Below are 16346 nucleotides of genomic sequence, written 5' to 3' on the forward strand. Positions count from 1 at the left end.
GACCGCTGTCTCACACTGACACTGCACACTGACCGCTGTGTCTCACACTGACACTGCACACTGACCGCTGTCTCACACTGACACTGCACACTGACCCCTGAGTCTCACACTGACACTGCACACTGACCCCTGTTTCCTCACACTGACCTCTGTGTCTCACACTGACACTGCACACTGACCGCTGTGTCTCACACTGACACTGCACACTGAGTGCTGTTTTGGCCCGTCTTATGACTTTTGTGCTAGTTTCTGGCTAAAACAGCGGCTGCTCACTCGTGCTAATCTGAGGAAAGCTGTGAGATGTTAAGCAGATAAAAACACAAAGCCGTCGCGCAAGATACACCCTCCCAATTTAGATAATGTATCAGAGCCCACGCGGTATTTACTGGCTGAAAATAAATTCTTCATAGACGCACAGGGAACAATTCTACTCAAAACAATGCCTTACTGTGAAATCTATTCTCTCAATAAAATGCTAAGTATTTATTATTATTTTTGTTTGTGCTTTGCAAACATAGACGCGAATGAATTTGAGCCTGAGTGCAACGGTCTTGAGAGTTCAGTGTGACCGGTTCTGTTCTGGCTGTTCAGGCCCACCGAGGGACTCTCAGCCACGGCCAACCTCACAGGAAATGGCCCGGCAGGCTGTATTTGAATTTTAAGAGGGAGCTGGTTTGGGTACTCTTTAAATAGAAACCAGCGGAATGCAGAATTAAAGGTGGTCAGGAAAGCAGCTGCGCTGGGGAGGGAGGGGCGGGTGTCAGTGAATTTATTTGAGGAGGTGCTGATGCTACGACACGCAGCCCGGTCCTCCAGCGAGCTCCCAGACTGGCACAGCGGGGCGGGGGGAGAGGGAGAGGGAGAGGGTAGGGGTAGGGGTAGGGGTAGGGAGAGGGTAGGGGAACAGGCCACATGCATGTGGGAGAGGGTTAGGGCGAGGGTGAGGGTGAGGGTGAGGGTGAGGGTAGGGGTAGGTTTAGGGGTAGGGGTTGGGGAAGAGGCCACACACGTGGGGGAGAGGGTGAGGGTGAGGGTGAGGGTGAGGGTAAGGGTAGGGGTAAGGGTAAGGTAAGGGTAGGGGAACAGGCCACACACGTGGGGGAGAGGGAGAGGGTAAAGGTAGGGGTAGGGGTAGGGGTAGGGGTAGGGGTAGGGGTAGGGGTAGGGGAACAGGCCACACGCGCGTGGGAGAGGCCGAGTGTGCGTCCCTCACCTGCCAGGTTGTCGATCTCCTTCTCCTGCAGCAGGCTGACGGTGTCGTCGTCCCCCTCCAGCATCAGCTCCGACTCGGGGTTCTGGCTGACCACCGCCTGGCTGCGGAAGGCCTTCTTCCACTTCACCATGTCGTCCTCCTCCGTGCCTGTGCGGGGGAGAGAGAGCGGCGGGGGGGGGGAGAGTGAGCAGGGTGTGGCCCCTGCGCTCGACTGTCGGAGAGACGGCGCACTCTTACAGGAGGAGAATAGGGGCCGCTAGTCGCTAACAGCCCCCGAGACAAGTTAGTAATGCGCCACTGTCGCCAAACTCCCCAGACGTGTTGTTATTATGGTCACCGTATATCATCCTATAGCGGTTTATGTCACAAGCCATTAAAACAAACACATGAATACCATTCCGGCTGGCGAATCGCTAGAATTTACCCAGACAGGGTCAATAACGGAAAACCCTTCTCTTTCTCTTCTCTTTTTAAACTGCTCGCTACAGAGGGCCGGGGGATGTGTCTCGTGCTCATAGTCAATTATCGAGGGAGAGCGGAGGCGCTCCTCAGTCAGCGGAGGAGAATGAGATTGAACAGACAAGCGCAATTAGGAGACCGTACACTCCGGCGAAGACCGGTCCCGTCGCGATGGCGAAGCCGCGCCATTATTTAAAGCGCCAGATCCACACTTTCCCTGGCAGGAAGGCAGCTCAAAAGGCATTAATCAACGTGAATTAGCCGCGCTCCCCCCTCCGTACGCGACAACGCGGAGACGTCCTGCCGGATTACTCCCGCTTAAGGCTCGGGAAAGTGGAACAGGAAGTCTGAGGAGAAAAGTATGAAGGCATATCGAGAAATGCTGGGCTGTCCTGACACTCCTCTGACATGCCTCCCTTCAGTCGAGGTCTAACTACGCCTCTCGCCCCCCGAAGGAACACGTACCGGGTCTTGATGAGGTCGTATTTGACTGTTGTCAACGCCGCTACCTTAGAAAAAACCCTCCCTTTCCTGTTCTGTCTCATATCACCAGGGCTTTCATCAGAACGAGGGGAGAAGTCGGAACGTTCCGGAAGCGGGTTTTCCGTGTAGCTTTGAAGGGAAGCGAGAGCCAGCGGTCAGGGATCAAAGCCGAACGACGGAAACCTAAAACCGTAATTCCGCAAACCGTCCTAACGGTCGCATGAAGCGAGGGGCAAGGCGAAAGCAGCGGGACTCAAATTCTGATTGGCCAGAGGGCCGAGAGAATGCCAAAGTAAATAGGCTGCCTTGGGTTCTATAAACAAGTGAAGGTATAAAAGCAAAAATAGATACACAGCAACCCTGGAGAAACCTTTACTTGCAATTCACTTGTGTAACCTTACGGGAAAACGCGCTTCAGATTACAAATAAGCAAAATGAGAAATGAAGAAATAAGGCAGGCGAGGAGAACCGTAAAGCTATTCTCCAGTGAATGATGGACGCCCAGACCAACAGATGTCTTCCAATCAAAACAGCTCTTGTGAAATAGAGCTCGATTTGTCAGCATTATGTACGTGAGCCGGGGGGAGACTACGGGGTGACCTCGTCGGAAAAAAACCTTTTAAACACCCCCGCCTCCTCCCCCCCTCTACAGACAGGAGCGATCCGTAAAGCCAAGGTGTGGGGTAGGCCTCACATTAGTTTCTGCTGGAGCTCGTGTCCGAGCGACCTATAGACAGGAACTGGATGACACGCACCCCGAGCCCACAGATCAACCCGCTAACGCCGCCGTTTACCCGCTACACAGCCCTGTAAATCTCCCCGCCAGAGTACAGGCACACAGGGGCAGAGTACAGGCACACAGGGGCAGAGTACAGGCACACAGGGGCGATAGCATGGGTGACAAAAGGGCCCAGTGTGCTCCAAATAACTGGAGGTGCTAACGGGAACAGCGTTTCCTCGCACGCACTCTTGGAATAATGGGAAGAGCGCTGCTGGAAAACATCCCGGGGAATTTCAGAGAAGGAACCGGATCCAAAATAACAAAAGAGCTGGAGCAGATTGCCACACACTGAATTTCATCTGCAGGATTGGAAGTGAATGCGTGCGGTGCGCAAAACTCTGGGAAGCGGGCAGGAATTAATCATGGGAATTCGCCAGCGACGCGATCGGAAAAAAGAGAGCCAGCGTTCTCAGGCCAAACACACGAGTGTCCTTTCCTAGAACGATCGCAATCGTTCTGAGAATGAGCACTAACCACTGTAAGACTCAATACAATCCGCCATTTAAGGTAATCAGCTGCTTGTAGGGATCAAGTAAAAGAGGGAAAAAAACAACAACTAGCTGTAGCCTAGTGGCTAAGGTACATGAGTGGGACCAGAAGGTTGTTGGTTTAAGCCCTGGGGTAGCCACAATAAGATCCGCACAGCCGTTGGGCCCTTGATCATGGCCCTTAACCCCACATTGCTCCAGGGGAGGATTGTCTCCTGCATAGTCTAATCAACTGCATGTCGTTTTGGATGAAAGTGTCAGCTAATTAACAAATTATAATCACACACTAAACGAGGCAGCCGGGACGGCAGAAGTACCATGGTATTAAAGAGGAGCGAGCACGTAAGTGTCTGGTACCGGCTAAAAAGTGTAATGTCAGGAAACAGTAGCTTCCTTACAGAAAGCTCTGTTTGCTACAGATGCATATTTTCAGATATTCCTCCGTGGCCTTAATTTAGGGAGCGCAAACAAGCAACTCCTGACAAGCACAATGTCTTCCTTATTGAAACTGGCAGCCGAATATTGCTCAATATGAATGTGGTCTGGTTTTGCAAATCTTCAAATCTGTACTCTCCTCTGTCATCCGAAGCACTGAATGGGGAATTTATCATTAAAGCACTGTGAAAAATTCCCAATACAGCATACAATTATTAATATTATTATTATTATTATTATTATCATCATTATTACTATCGAAACAACTACTGCAGCTGTTTTTACTGCTGTTGCTGCTATTTCCAAGCTATCTTACGTGCAGCTCTTGCGGGTCTGTAAACAGGATTATAATTGATTGAGAGAACAGACTGTCTCGCTGAGTGATCCTGAGTGTTTAGGGAACCTCACTTTCTCCATCCTGCCCCCCCCCATCCTGCCCCCCCCCCCACCACCGAATCACAGAGCTCCCAGACTCCTCTGCACACGGCCGAAAGTACTGTTTCAGTTTACCCTGCTCCTGCTCAATGGCTGAAGCTAAGCAGGTCTGGGCCTGGTCAGTACTTGGATGGGAGACCTCCTGGGAAAACTAAGTTGCTGCTGTAAGTGGTGTGGGTGGGCTGGTCGGGGGGCGATTTTCCCTCTGGTCAGATCAACCCCAGTGCCCCGGCGCAGTGATGGGGACACTGTGCTGTAGGAGATCCCGGCCTTTGGATGAGACGTTAACCCAAGGCTCTGACTCTGATTGGGGTTGTTAAATTGCCCTGACTAAATTCCCAACCTGGCCCAATCATCCCGATTTAATTGGCAAAAATTGTTCTCTCCCTCTCCACCTTGAGCATTTTGGCACAAAATGGCTGCCGTTGCATCACCCAGGTGGCTGCCGCACATTAATGAATTTTACCCCTCAACACTGTAACGCGAGTGTGAGAAAACCGCCAAAACTCAAGTCTATCCATCCATCTCAAATTTATTTCAATAATAAAATAAAAAACAGGGAATTTCGGGCCGGATAAGGGGGGAGGGGGGGTGCTGAGGTTTGTGGGATGGACAGAAGGGAGAGATGGTTGTGATAGCACGTCTGTTCATCCAAGAGGAAGTTTACAGTAACAGCAGAATCTGGCTGCCGCAGGAGCACACTGATGATTTCATCAGCGCAATAACAGTGTGTCCACACACACAGAGTAAATATTATGAGATTACACACATGTACATGTGCAGGGCCACACTGTTCAAACAATCTCCCGCTCAAGTCTGGAGTAGAGCGGGGGGAAGCACTGAGGGTTGGGGCTTAAGACCATGCATTCCACAGGAGAGCGCACTGTCACTGCAATATCCATATTTAAAGAGATGAAAAACAACTCCTAAGTGGTCGGCGGCTCATGACTCAATGTCAGTCAGTGGCTTTTCCTCAGACAGGCCTGACCACAGTCACACTGCACACCCCTAATTTCCAGGACACCCTGCAGGGTTTGGGCCACTTCCACATCAGATCAGTCAACGACACAAAATGTAATTCATTGATTGAAAAATGCCTCCGCAACCTCCGTTGATTGAATTACCCAATAATCCTCTGGGGGTGTCACAAACATCAGAAGACACATTAAGCTTTTTTAAATGGTGCAAGCAAGTTAAACGGAGAAAACCTAAATTTTTTATGCATAATTTAACTGAACAGTGCCACTATTTGAACACTAAATTTGGCATTTAGCCTTCTGCTTGGTGTTGCTGATAGCTAGCTAGGCACACTGCATGGTTGCTCGAAACCTCTGGCTTTCTATTCACCACTGGAAACCTCTATACTCAGCTGCACTGTGAATGGATCCAGTAAAGTTAGCTAATACATAAGCACGTTGTGTCAAAGATATTGTATAAACGGAGGAAAATCGCAAAGAGCAGGATAGTCACGGGTTCTAGTCTTCAATTCGATGCCTGAGCTAATGTAAGATGTGACCTCGTATCCACCAAACAACAAATAAAAGTACCTGCTCAACTTGTGTGCAGCCGTGCTAGTCGCCATACATTACATTACATTAATGGCATTTGGCAGACGCTCTTATCCAGAGCGACGTACAGTTGATTAGACTAAGCAGGAGACAATCCTCCCCTGGAGCAATGCAGGGTTAAGGGCCTTGCTCAAGAGCCCAACGGCTGTGCGGATCTTATTGTGGCTACACCGGGATTAGAACCACCAACCTTGCGAGTCCCAGTCATTTACCTTAACCACTACGCTACATATATATTTTCATCTTTTAACTCAAGTGTTGAAATCAAAAGGAAGTATGGTTTCTTCAGACTGTGGTCGGAGTTTTTCGCGAGTGACTAGCACACTGGAAATGTTTAAAAGTCCAGTAGTCTTACGGTTAAATATGGTGCAGGTAAGAGTTGAAAGCCTTAAGTAAGAGACCTAGACTCTTCATAAATCAAGACTTTATTATTATTATAGCCAGGGGACCACGTTTCATATGAATCATAAAAACGTTTTTGAAGCGCGTCTGGTATTTATTTATGTACATGTTTTCATTCAGGAGGGCCCCCCCCTTCTCTCCACGCACAAGTACACACAAGCAGGCAGAAGAACACTTCTGAACAGAGCCTTTGAACGCACTGCGGTCAGAAGCAGCCACCGCCATCTTGGACATGGCTGTTTGCGTCTGTGCTTCGGCTCGTCAGCGGAGGAACCCGCACGGGATAATGATGATGTCATTTTTATTATCATTTTATTTTATTATTACTTTTTTTTAAACATGTTGACTCTCTCCCTCTCCAGTATCTACGCCATGAGCACAAATCACAGGCTGGAAAGTGAAATCTGAGATTGTTTCACAGCCCTGTATGACTGCGTATGCATACGGACAGACGCCCTCCGAATGTGGCACCTCCCCTCTCCCTCTCTCTCTCTCTCTCAATATCCTTCTCCTCACTTTTGCACCCTCCTCTGTCTCTCTCTTTCCTACCCCTGTCGCTCCTCTCTATGCTTTTCCTTCAATCGCTCTCACTCTCTCTCTCTCTCTGACCGCTTTTGCTCGCTGCCCGTCTTTCATTTCCCTACTCTGTCTCTCTCTCTGCCTGTTTTCTGCACACTCGCCCTCTGTCTCTCCCCCTCTCTCTATCCCTATCCCTCTCTCTCTCTATCCCTCTCAATCTTTCACCCCGCTTTCTCTCCCTGCCTGTCTCTCACATCCCCACCCCGTTCCCTTTCTGTCTCTCTCTCTCTGTCTGTTTCCCTCTGCCTCTCTCTCTCTCTCTCCCCGCCTCTCTGCCTCTCTCTCCCCCACCCTCCCCTGTGAGGTGTTCTGGGGTTATCTGTGTGCAGATAAAAGGCTTAGGGAGCTGTGGAAAGTGTACGGATGGCTTGCTGCTGCTGGCCGACCCCGGTAAAGGAGTAATGGCTCCTGGTTTATTACATTTCGGGGCGAGATGAACATGAATGGGATAATTAGGAGGAGGCGCGGCCCTGTACTGCGCCCGGACACTTTCTCAGGATTCAACCCCTCCCGTGCATCCTCTCCCTCTCTCCCTCTCTCTCTCTCTCTCTCTCTCTCTCTCCCCCGCCCTCCCTCCCTCCCTCCCTCCCTCCCTCCCTCTCTCTCTCTCTCTCTCTCTCTCTCGGATCGGTCTTCCGGATCCATCAGGACAGGCCTGTCCCACCCCCGCTGATGATGTCAGAGGTAGGCGGAGCCGCCCCAGATTGATCAGTGTTCATTACACTGAGCGCCATGCAAAGGGAATTACCCATGATGCAGCGCGCCCCTTTTGTTGTGATCTGTGACGTGAGCCCTCACTACCCCCCCCCCCCCCCCCGCCCCGAATAAAAAGAAAAGCGAAAAAGGGAATAAAAGGCTTTGATGTTTGGTACTGTACCGCCTCTCCCCCCTGACAGTAATCTTTATTTAGTTTCAGTGTCTTAGCTCAGTGAGCGCATTGTGTGGGTGGGGTTTGGGCTGAACTTGGATATCCTCTGATGAAACGCACTCACAGACACGGCTGATACCATCACATCTGCAGCCCAGAATCAACGCACTGGCGCTCCCTTGCCGTGTAACTGGTATTTCTTTGTGAAAGCTTAAATATAAAAACAAGCGTACATTTAAGAATTCTTTAGGAAAACTGTTTTTTTTTTTGCTCATCTGGCACCTAAGTTAACAAATTATTCTTTCTTCCACTGTACCATGAACACAGGGGTGAAAAAAAAACCTGGGAAAAATAAACAGTAGTTCCTCATTTATTGTTTTCCCACAAGATCCTTACTAATGACATATTTTCTCAAAAACATTTATAAGGCCAAACGGCACGTGATTATTTTCGTTCTACCGCATCCCCGTGTTGAGATCGGCCATTAAAAAAAGGTCTGCGTGAGGGGAAAGTGTCACAGAGTCCGGCAGGTCAGAGAGGAACTGCTCACCTGCGAAGAGGCAGCAAGGACACGGGGAGGTAAAACAGGCCGTTAAAGACTTGGATCAATATTAACCTGGCCTCCATTTCATGCTTGCCCAATTCCAATCAGCTGACAATAAACTCTGATTGGTTCCACTGGCTCCACGGCAACATGAAAGGTTATTAAAGGAGGTGGAAGGAAGGGAGAGTGCTTGTTATGCTGTCAGTGTTGCTAATAGACAGCGGGGCAGGTTTTAAAATGGCACACACACACCTTACCCACCTCCACACACACACACACACACACACACACACACACACACACACACACAGCCTTTTCTTTTAAAAGAAGGTCAAAAGGACAGAAAATAAGTCCATTGCAGTTTGAATGCCGGTGGTTCGCCCTCTGAAACGGACGGCTCGGTATACCGAGTTCACCGCATCGTAAACACAAAGATTCAGTGGCTAAACACTGCCCTAACAATGACTCCGTTCTGCCCAGGGCTCACCAGAGTCATCTGCAGAAGCGCGTTAGCATGACCTTGAGTCAATTCTCTGGGATTATGTGTGCTAACGATGAGTTCACTGTCACTGTATATGCTAACACTAAATTCACTGGCATTATATGCGATAACGATAAGTTCACTGTCACTGTTAAACGCTAATGCTAACTTCATTGGCACTGCACCGTATATGCTAATGCTAATTTAACTGGCATTGTATGTGCTAATGCTAACTTCTCCGGCGCTGTTTATGCTAATGCTACTCACAGCGGCAGCCTGTAGTGTAGTGGTTAAGGTACATGATTGGGACCCGAGGGGGGGGGGTTTGTCTAATCAACTGTAAGTCGCTTTGGATAAAAGCGTCACATGTAATGTAATGTAATTCTGTTCAATGAGCAAATTTCAGAAGTTGTGAAGTCGAAAAATATATCTTAAGTCTGAAGCACAATGGCAGATATATATTTTTTTTAAATATGACTGCATTAGCTTTTCAACTTTTATTCCTTTTAATTCAGATCATTATTAAAGCGCTGAAGTGGAGTATAGCTGTTTAAAAAAGCTAGCAGTTGTTACCTCCTCAGCCTCCTAACAAACCTTCATATGTTATCAGAGGGAGAAGATAGATGGGCTGAGATCCACTCGGTTCCTTCCTTCTATACACACACACACACACACACACACACACACACACACAGACACACTCTCTCTATCACAGCCATCCACACCTATTTTTGAGTGTTGAACTCAAATCTCGACGGAATAAATAAAGTTGGGCCGTTCTGTTCCGGCGCCTAATCAAAGTAAAGCAGTGTTTGTGGCCTCCCCCCCCCCCCTCGAGCTGAACCGATATCCTGCACGTCTGGATGAATACAATCACACTCTGCTCCAACTGTCAAACAGACAGCCTGCCGAGAGAGACAGCCCCACACCTCTACCACCAAACTTCACTAATGATTCCCGAGGGTGATTCGCACAAACAGGAGAAATAACACAACAACACGGCGCACCCTTCACTCGAGCCGCCAGAATAAAATGCAGCGAAAAACGAAACGTTGAACGTTAAACCCTTAGCCTTTGGACTTCCCCCGACTGAGGTTATTTTATAATGACACGTTTGGCGGCAGGGAAAAGCGAATCGCGGCGTAGACGGCGTTTTCGCGCTAAAAGAGAGGGCTTGCACCTGTCTGCCCGTCTCAGTCTTTAAACACGCGTGGAAAACAAAAGGAGAGTATGAAACGGGTCCCTTTCATTTCTACTCATGAAACAAAGTGCCTCCTTCTACTTTTAAAACATACACAGGCACCGAAGGAGGAGAGGTGCTCTCTCTATCTCTCCCTTTCTCCCTCTCTCTGTCTCTTTTTCTTAACTTCACACCAAAGACAGTCCCTTACACATGACAAGCTTATGAATTATTCTACTCATTAACGCCACATAAGGCATCCAGACTTCAACAAGTCCTCAATCATTGCTGGACCTCAAATACAACAACACAATGTGAACCACCACCACAGGAACATGACTAAGAATCAGATCCAACCACACCGGGATACAAATGTCAGTTAGATCCAGTACTTGGATATGACCACCACTTACAGTCGATCCACCAGTACTTGAATATGACCACCAATTTACACCATTTGTTTTTAGTTGACTAGACTAAGCTGGGGCCAATCCCCCCTGGAGCAATATGGGGGCAAGGGCCCAAAAGCTGCACTGATCTTATTATGGCTACACTGGGGCTTGAACAACAAATCTTCCAGGTCCCAGACAAGCAACTTAGCCACTAGGCTATAGGCCTAGCCATATCAAATACTATATGACCCCCAATTAAATCCACAAGTACAGGGATATTACTGCCAATCAGCCCCACCGGCATGCAAAGACAACATACAAACACCTCAGAGAAGAAAAACAACACCTTTCCTCTGACACTACAGCGACGTCTTTGTCCTCAGAGAGCCTTCCTAGCTTTAGAAAGCATTTTAGTTTTAGATTTACTTACACTTACTTTTTTTTGCTAAATAACACAAAAATATTGCCAATGAGATGAGAGTTTGACTCAACTCAAGAGTCTGACAACGCATTTCAAGACTTCAGGACTGGGGTAAAACAATTTGACGAAACAGTAACTTAAAACAAGCTAATATTTTCTATTTGAGAGAAAAAAAAAAGAAAAGATTTTAAGTCTCATCACAAGACTAAAACAATTCTTAAGACAGTACTTTGCAGTGTGAGCGTCGCAGCCCAACGATGTAGACTTGCTCTGAGCAGCTGAGAAACTCCAGCCCTTGGAGGGGTTATAATCTGAGGCCAATTACACAGGGGGCAATTACTGTGTTAGAGGCCTGAGCAGGAGGCACCTGCACCTCCCTGAAGCTGGGGTGGCATTTCCTGCTCTTTCCCAAAAGTCCCTCCAGCTGCACACTGCAGCGGACTGCCCGCTGCGTCGTTACCCATAAGCCACCGGGGCTCAGAGCCCCACGCCGAGGCGGTCACAGCCGGGTCAGACCGGTTCAGACCAGCCAGAGACGGGTCGGATGCCATGGAAACGACTAAACACGTTTAAATTCACGGCGGTTACTCCGTTTACTGCAGGTCGTCCAATACGCACGCATCGATACCAACAAAGAACACTTTCCTGCAACTCATTTTACGCTCAAGAATGAAACGATTTTCTTTTTATTTAATCCCACTGTACTAATGTAAACCAAACGTTAGGCTTTGAATGTGCAGAAATGAAAACGGCACTTGAAATTTTATGTAAATGGAAAGGCTGGACCTCAGTGCTTCAGTCCCATTTTATGATGATGGCCTGGAGTTAAAGGCCTGTTTAATAGCACTGACCAATTTTCTTTAAAACCAGCGTTGCGGAGCACCAGGCCACATCAGCACGGCGAGGGGGGTTCACATCGGACAACAAAGGAACGTTTCCCCAAACACTGCAGCCAGCCATGTCAACTGCTCTCAGATACATGCAGAGGGGGAAATATAAAATGGCAATAAAATCAATCTGCCATGTTCAATTGGCAGAGCCCGTAAATATGTCCCCTTTAAATATGACAACGACGTTCCGTCAGTGACCACAGGGAGGTCTGCTGTGGTTTTATGAACCTACACAGGAAATTAACTTCTTTTAATGGCAGAAATATCCTTTTTTATTGTCCGTCACTTTCTAATATTTTACACGTTTTATGACTATTACTTTCTAGAATTCTTGAGAATGAGACGCACACTTGTGTGACCAGCACCCCAAAAAACCTGAACGGAACTACCGTGAAAATTAATTTGAAGTATTGCGGAAGTACAAACATGTTGTAACATTACCGGACAGGGCTGTCTCACAGAAGTATCTCTCACTTATCAGTTAAGATGTACCTGTATATTTACAAAAGCAATGGGCAATGTGACGGCGCTTGAACAGACTACACTAACCATAATCCTCCAGGGCCTTGAGTGAAATGTCCAAGTGGGTGGAGCCGAAGGCGTTGCGTACGAATCTCCGCCTCCTACGAAGGTCGTCCTCCCAGTAGTCCAGACGCCAGAAGTCATGCAGCTGGCTGTGGGGAGACAAAGGGGGGGGGGGGGGGGGGGGTAGCCACAGGTTAAAACGGACACCCCCCAAAAAGAATAACACCGGTACACCACTTCACCTCGTATTCTGACACGGAATATCCGACGCTTAAACTCTGAGGAATGTCAACAACAAAAGTGAAAAAGCTAACAAACAAAAGAAGCCAAATAGCAGAATAGTAATGTGGATTTGCCAGCGCGGTGTGGGAGCCACGGGAAGGCTGCAGCAGCAGGGGCCAGCGGTGCCCACATAAATCACAGGCAGCCCCATTAACAATACAGCATCAAATTACCAGTATAAATGGAGCAGCTTGCCTCTTTTTTTTTACTGTGTTTTTAACAAGTCCTGTAAATCAAGAGGCGGGACCCTCAACGCAGACGGCGTGTAGGTTAATAATCGCGGGGTCTCACCGCGGTCGAAGCCCGGGCCCATAAAACATGGCGCACCCCACCCCGGCTCCCAGCTTTGCATATGTGGAGTCATGATTAAAATAATGTGCTGAAATATTCATTGAGATGATTCCCAAGGCCCCTGCAGCAACCCAAAGAAAATTGTGTTTTTATTCATTATTAATCACGCCGAATTAGGGCTACGGAAAAAAAAAGGAGAAGAAGAATGAAAAAAAAAGGTTTCAGCATGTGGTAACCATCTTTGTAAATGATTATTTCAACATTAGTGAGGACCTGGGATAATTTTATTGCTTGCAGCTAATGCAAACCATTAGGAGCCGGCGCTAGCATCAGGTTACTAAGTGCTTCGCTTTTCAACCGAACTCTGCCTGGAGAAATTTCAAAGGCTCTGCGTTTTCCTTGAAGAGGGACGATTGCAACGAATGAAGAAGAAAAAAAAAAAGGAAAAACGCACTGCTACTAATTTACTCCGAGGCGAGTTGGGCGACATGGGTAAGGAGAGCGATGGTTCTGAGGAGAGAGCTCTCGGAGCGGATGACGGTCTGGCGAGGGACGAGCCTCGGTGAAATAGATCCCGTATGCGCTTCCTCTTCATCAGCCAAGAGGAGCACATACTTTAATTCCTGGTTCCTTCTTTTTTTTCCCCTTCTCGCAGTAATTTTTCCACAAATGAAACCATAAGCGTAATAAACACAGCCCAGCCATCCCCAACAAAATTAAAAAAAAACAAAAAAAAACATACACGTTTCTTAATGTAATACCAGCAGTCTCTTTTCTCTTTATTTAACACTGTTTTGATTACTTGACTGTGGGCGATGTGGAAATCAAAACAGCAGAGCTTCACGTCGCTCAGAGCATAATCTAATATCTAACGCATACACGGACTGTATTTCAGAGGAAAAAACACAAATCAGAGAGATCTACAGATTTGGAGGTCTGTTAATGACATAAAAAAACCCTTTCAAATAATGTGGTTAATGGATGAAAAATAAGTTTAATGAAAATGGGTATTCAAATGTGCGTTCGCTCAGCATTCTTTAGGGATGATTTTCCTATGTTAAAAAAGCTCTTAATATCTTGGCATGTCTAAAAAGCAAAGGAAATCTCTGTACGCGAGTGATGAAAAATACAAAGACAACTGCCACCCACCCGGCGTTCAGCAGGGCATGCCTCTCCAATTCAAAAAATATGTCATTTTAAAATGGCCGCTCAGCATTCTCAATCATTCCCATCAGTTAACATCAAACAATCATCGCATTGGTAAAAAGGGATATTTCCATAAATGTATCACTGTGGAAGATCCCAAGTGAACAGATCTGTGTGGAACAAACATCTTTAGAGTCAGAAAAAAATGCTGACCATAACCACGAAGAAGAATATTAATAGCAGAGCATTTGTAAATGGCAACATATTTCATTACGCTGGTAACGGAAGGCTCATAAAAAAACGGTCTAAAATCAATCTCATCATTCAAACGGGGATGCTCACGGCATTGCATCTATTCATTCAGAAAGCCTCTCTCTGCGAATCGGTTCTGAATTCATTGTGACAAATTTCCCTGACGTGCACATTCATCTGCTTAACAATGGGATAATGAAAATTTCAGGTGAAACTGGCATATTTAAATTCCACAACAGAAACACCCCGATTCCCAATCGCTCAGCGAGCAGGTTTACGATAAGAATCTGCACTTTTGCGACACCATTAATAAAAGAAAATATATCCCTGCAGCAAGGATATCAGGTGATAGATGGCTCTTTAAAAGTGTGTCTTTCAAGTTGTTCAGGAATAAGTGGGAGGGGAAAAAAATTATACTGTTTTTCTTCCATGGTACATTACAGTATCCATGGAATAATCAAACCCAGTTGGGATGGAACCATCAATTCAAGCGAAAGTGAATAATATATAACTGGGATGAAATCTAGCTTCACAGCTAAGTCTGGCACTCATGGAGACTGTACCTTTTCACACTGTACCTCTCCTCCCTCCTGATTTATCCTTCTTGTACCAAATATATTTTCAAAAAATAATAGTAAAAATGTGCACTTATAATGACTATTGTTTCTGGTTATCACTGCTCTACATGCATGTTTTGCTATTAATGGATTTGATGCTTTTCACTCGTTGAAGAATTTATGCACTTGTAAGTTGCTTCCGATTAAAAGCGTCTGCTAAATGGCTAAAATAGAAAACGTAGATGTAGATGCACTTGTGGGAATGATTACAAATAAATACACGTTTATGTACATGTTTAAGGTTAGGCCAGGTCATCACAAATGCCACTTAAAATTTCTTTCCATACTCCCAATTCGGTCTGTCTGTCCAATTGCGTCACATTCTGTCCTTCCTGGACATGCCAGTATGTTAATAGCTTCTGGAAATTACTGTGTCATGGTGTAGATTTTTCCAAACTTTTAAATCTGAATGTAATTACCTCCTGAAGTCGACCTTCCGCCAGATTTTAGGTTTTTTTTTCCTTTTTGCTTTGTATCTCAGGGAGAGCAGTGAGGTGTGCCCCTGCTTCACATGTCTGTTACGATGAATCTGTACATGAATCTGTACACGAATCTGTACACGAATCTGTACACAAATCTGTACACAAATCTGTACATGAACCTGTACATGAATCTGTACACAAATCTGTACGACAGAAAGCAAACCTGAACTCTAAATGGTACGGAGGTAAACATGAGACCTTTCTGAAGTTTTAAGCAAGATTGCTTTTTATTTTCATTTTTTAACAGTTTATTAAAAAAAACAAAAACTTTTTTTTAAGAAAAAAGGCCACATGCAAAAGTTTGGGAACCCTTTTGGATTATTCTTTTTTATTTTATAAAAAGATGATTACTAAGGCCCCGAGCCAGGTGAGTTACTTGTTAGGGCTTCAATGACTGAGGTGAGTAAAATTCCAACTGAACCATTTATTCTGAAGTAACTCCATGCCTTCTAGAGTATCCAACTGCAGTGACTGTCCTGTCTGGTGTTAACAACCATGGGTTCCTGATCAAAGATTTCAGAATGAAGATGGTTCATTTCCACCAAGAAGGAGAAGGCTACAAAAAATGTCTCTCAATGTTTCAAACTGCCTATTTCCACTGTCAGACACATTATTAGAAAACGGAAGATAAATGGAATAGTTGAAGTGAAGGCAAGATCAGGAAGACCAAGAACTATTTTAGATAGAATGTCTGTTCAGAATGCTCAGATGAACCCACACATCACTGTAAAAAAGTGAAACAGATACAGGTCAAGCTGTCCACAGAACAACAATACAACCTACTATAGACAACAAACACATACATGGCAGAGTTGCCAGAAAGGATGACCTCAACAAAAATATTAAGCCTTTTGGAAATTAGCTTTGGACTGATTTTTGGCCACAAAACAAGGTACGAAATCAACCATCAAGTACCTCCAGGAATAACGGATGAAGGTTTTGGAATGGCCACCACAGTCCCCAGACTTGAACATTATTGAAAATCTATGGAGAGATCTCAAACATGCCGTACATGCAAAGAGGTGTTCTATCAGGAATAATGGGGAAAAATGGCCGAAAAAAGGGAAGCGTTTACAAGCTGTTATAGTCGCCTGAGGAGAAGTCACACAGTACTAACTGACAGGGTTCCTAA

The 16346-nt window shown here is 46.3% G+C and overlaps 1 protein-coding gene across 1 annotated transcript in view; it reads right to left on the bottom strand.

Annotated features, from left to right (window-relative positions):
• The window catches only part of nbeab (neurobeachin b), a 353874-nt gene that overhangs the window by 112273 nt on the left and 225255 nt on the right, over positions 1–16346 (bottom strand). The window contains 2 exon segments of the mRNA XM_061216918.1: positions 1214–1360; positions 12169–12293. Coding sequence (XP_061072902.1) covers positions 1214–1360; positions 12169–12293 — 272 coding nt within the window.

The sequence above is a fragment of the Conger conger genome, chromosome 13 (genome assembly GCF_963514075.1).
Source record: "Conger conger chromosome 13, fConCon1.1, whole genome shotgun sequence".
Lineage (NCBI taxonomy): Eukaryota > Metazoa > Chordata > Actinopteri > Anguilliformes > Congridae > Conger > Conger conger.